Below are 3,898 nucleotides of genomic sequence, written 5' to 3' on the forward strand. Positions count from 1 at the left end.
ATGTATTAAATTATATATATATGTGAATATTTTATATCCATTTAAATTAGTTAACCAAACAAAAATTAAGATTACTTAATCATCGCAAGTGAATATTTGGTTTATATTCCTTATATAATTACTGTCGCAAAAGTAATAAAAGATAATTACTATAATCATTACATCATCAGAAAATGTTCAGATTTTAATTTAAAAAGTTGTCTTTTGTCTACAGTTACAGAAGTTATAGGCACGAATGTTCGTTCTACAGTGTGTACTGTACTAGGATTTAATTGGACATTTGGAGCTTTGATTCTTGCTGGATTGGCCTGGTTGTTACGTGACTGGTTTTACTTGCAACTTGCTATGTCGATTCTCTGTTTTCCATCAGTTTTAGCGTGTTGGTAGGTTCGTTATTCTCTTTTAAAATGTGTAACGCTGGCTTTTAAAATTTTTCAATAGTGTTTGTATGTTATAGTACATCAGATCGTGTTTTTGTTGTTGCTTTCTTAATAATCTAGGCCCGACATGGCCAGATACTTAGGGCGCTCGACTCGCAATCTGCGGGTCGCGGGTTCGAATCCTTTTCACACCAAACATGCTCGCCCTTTCAGTCGTGAGGGCGTTATAATGTGGTGATTAATCCCACTATTCGTCGGTAAAAGAGTAGCCCAAAGGTTGGCGGTGGGTGGTGATGACTAGCTGCTTTTCCTCTAGTCTTACATTGTGTAGCTTTGCGCGAAATTCAAAACTAACTAACAAATTAATAATCTAATTTTCTGTTAACGGTGACCAAAGATTTGTGTGATTTTATGATAGTTTATTTTAAGTTTTCTTGATGAAAATTAACACTTTCTAGTCTAATTTGGTACGTATTTGGATTTCATTAGATTTGTGGCATTTATTGAATTATAGATTGTTAAAACAGAGCTATCGAGGAAATGTTGTAAAATGCAATAAAACCTAAACGTTTGTGTCTTCTGACACCTGCGGAATTTTAAATTAACATAGTCAATGAACCCTTTATTTTCAAAATGTAAATTTATACACAGTTTTTGGTAATCAAATTTTAAATCGCCATCTTGTTTATTTTGATTTAAAATAAAACTTTTGTTTGACTTCGATCGTGTTACTAGTACTTAAACATCATTTAGTTCGAGCCATATTTGACTTGGATCTTCACAGTGACCTGAACTAGGCTGACATCCTTGATGTTTTAAAGGAATACTTTAATGACAACTCATAAAGAAACGAATTATAAATCATAAACTATATTATATTTTTTCCAATTTTAGTTATGAACAGATAACATAACAAAACAAAATGTTGAATACGTTTATTCTATTTTATTGTGAATTAATATCAGGCATTGGAGTGGAAAGATAATTACTTATTGAATTCGTAGTTGTTTTGCGAAAGTAGTTGCCAAATCGTTTCTTTATTGTCTTTCCAAAATGGATCTTATATTTTCTTTTCTTAATGACAATAATCAACTTTTCATTTATATACACTTTTAAAATTTTAAATGTCTCTGTAAACTTATGATTTTAGGTTTCTACCAGAATCTCCACGATGGCTACTAACTCATGGTTACTTGGAGAGAGCTGAGGAGGTCATTCACAAAGCTGCTTCATTAAACGGAATAGCTGTCAGACATATTCATGATGCCATTAAGAAAATTAAAGAAGTTTCTGACATTGTAATTATTATTATTTTTTTCTATTTTCTTGTATTTTGATTATCTTGATTGCAAAACTAGAATCTCTAAGTGAGTAATAATTATGTCGTAATTACTGCTGGTCTCCCTGTGGGTCAACGATAGGTTTACGGACTTACAACGCTTAAATCCAAGGTTCGGTTCCCAGTGGTGTACACAGCAGATAGCCCAAAGTGGCTTTGCTTTAAAACAAATAAATTAATATTATAGCTGTTTCTTTCTGTCCAGTTATGAAAAACAAGACCAAACTTAAATGTACATGGAGAGAAACGATATAGTATGTGTATTTAGTTTGTTTGTTTGTTTTTGAATTTCGCGCAAAGCTACACGAGGGCTATCTGCGCTAGCCGTCCCTAATTTAGCAGTGTAAGACTAGAGGGAAGGCAGCTAGTCATCACCACCCACCGCCAACTCTTGGCTACTCTTTTACCAACGAATAGTGGGATTGACCGTCACATTATAACGCCCCCACGGCTGAAAGGGCGAGCATGTTTGGTGGGATGCGGATTCGAACCCGCGACCCTCAGATTGTGAGTCGAGCGCCTTATCCACCTGGCCATGCCGGGCTGTTACTTAAGAGCTCATACATTTTAGTTTTGATTTTATTTTGTTTTAATTATTCAATTATTAATAATTCAATATTTACGTTTTCTTATTAGTCCAATATTGGGCCCGGCGTGGCCAGGTGGTTAGGGCGCTCGACTCGCAATCTGCAGGTCGCGAGTTCGAATCCCCGTCACACCAAACATGCTTTTAGCCGTGGGGGCGTTATAATGTGACGGTCAATCCGTTGGTAAAAGAGTAGCCAAAGAGTTGGTGGTGATGACTAGCTGCCTTCCCTCTCGTCTTACACGGCTAAATTAGGGACGGCTAGCGCGAAATTCAAAACAAACAAACAGTCCAATATTACTTACTTTTCTTTGTAACATATTCAGTTTTATTTTATGTTTTTTATTTAACTATATATATTAAGTTAATGTTTTCATTTTAAATTATCCTAATAATAATGATTGTTGAATCCTGTTTATTAAATATAGTTTCCTTTTTCAACTTTGAAAAGTCTACAACAATTTCATGAGCACAATAACATGGTTTATTAGAAAGTATAACTTGTCCAATCTATAATTTTCAGTGAGAATATACTTTCACTGAAATATCCAGATTGAACAATTTATGCCTTCAAACAAATAATGCTGATGTTCTCATAAAATCAATGAACAATTTTTAAAACTGGAACTAATTAGCACAAGCGACATTCAACAACAGTTATAATTTACTTTTCTTTATTGACACATAACTGTCATACTTTTGTGCATGTTGTCTAAACGAGGTTATTATATAAACTGTGGTTATATTAGTTATTAATCTGGACATTTTTAGGTTGAGCGCTGTAAAATAAGGAAATAGAAAGACATCAGTCGAAAGCTATTGTAGCATACACTTTCGTAACTTATAAGTTGCATATCTTTATTCAGGTGTATTCACAAAATATGTTTCAACATTTTTAGTGTAGGTCTTCTGCAATTAATTTAATGAGTGGAAGTCAATGCTTATTGTGTTCAAAGTCATCCAAAGCTTTTTTTGTCTGCAGATGCTGTTAACTGGTCTTTCCCCTCAGATCCGTAGTTCCAAATTTGAAATGATCATGCCTGAATCCTATGGGTTTCTCTTATTTATTTCCTTCTTGTTAAGCACAAAACTATACTATAAGCTCATTCTCTCTGTATCTAAATCCGATTTTTAGCGTTATAAGCCCAAGATTTACTACTGATCTACCGGAGTAAAGGGATCTCTGACTTATCCATTCAGCCTATGTGAACATAAAGTGCTTTCAGCTTGAGAATACCAATGCAATACAATACAATTCTACACAAACGTTTACATTGATAATATCAATATTAATATTGTTTCCCACAATCATTTGAGTCTTTCCCTTTGTTTTTAGCAATACATTTCAGTTTCTTTGAGTCTGATACTTTTATGGAGCATAATACTTACCTGTTGGTTTCGGTTTTACTTGGAAGTACCACAAGAAATGAATTTCGATCAGCAGATCCTGAACCTGTGATATTCATTGGTGTACCCAAAAGAATAACACAAAAATCTTATCACTGACATTGCTGAACATCAATTCGATCTTGTGTAATTTGAAACGTTTTCTATAATATGTATATATATATATATATATTGTTACGACAGCGG

The 3,898-nt window shown here is 33.7% G+C and overlaps 1 protein-coding gene across 1 annotated transcript in view; it reads left to right on the forward strand.

The window, feature by feature from the left end:
* LOC106458026 (organic cation transporter protein-like) overlaps nucleotides 1-3,898 on the forward strand; it is a 12,984-nt gene that overhangs the window by 1,700 nt on the left and 7,386 nt on the right. The window contains exons 2-3 of the mRNA XM_022384146.1: nucleotides 215-383; nucleotides 1,531-1,678. Coding sequence (XP_022239854.1) covers nucleotides 215-383; nucleotides 1,531-1,678 — 317 coding nt within the window. The remainder of the gene's footprint in view (nucleotides 1-214; nucleotides 384-1,530; nucleotides 1,679-3,898) is intronic.

The sequence above is a fragment of the Limulus polyphemus genome, unplaced genomic scaffold, assembly GCF_000517525.1.
Source record: "Limulus polyphemus unplaced genomic scaffold, Limulus_polyphemus-2.1.2 Scaffold405, whole genome shotgun sequence".
NCBI classification, from domain to species: Eukaryota; Metazoa; Arthropoda; class Merostomata; order Xiphosura; family Limulidae; genus Limulus; species Limulus polyphemus.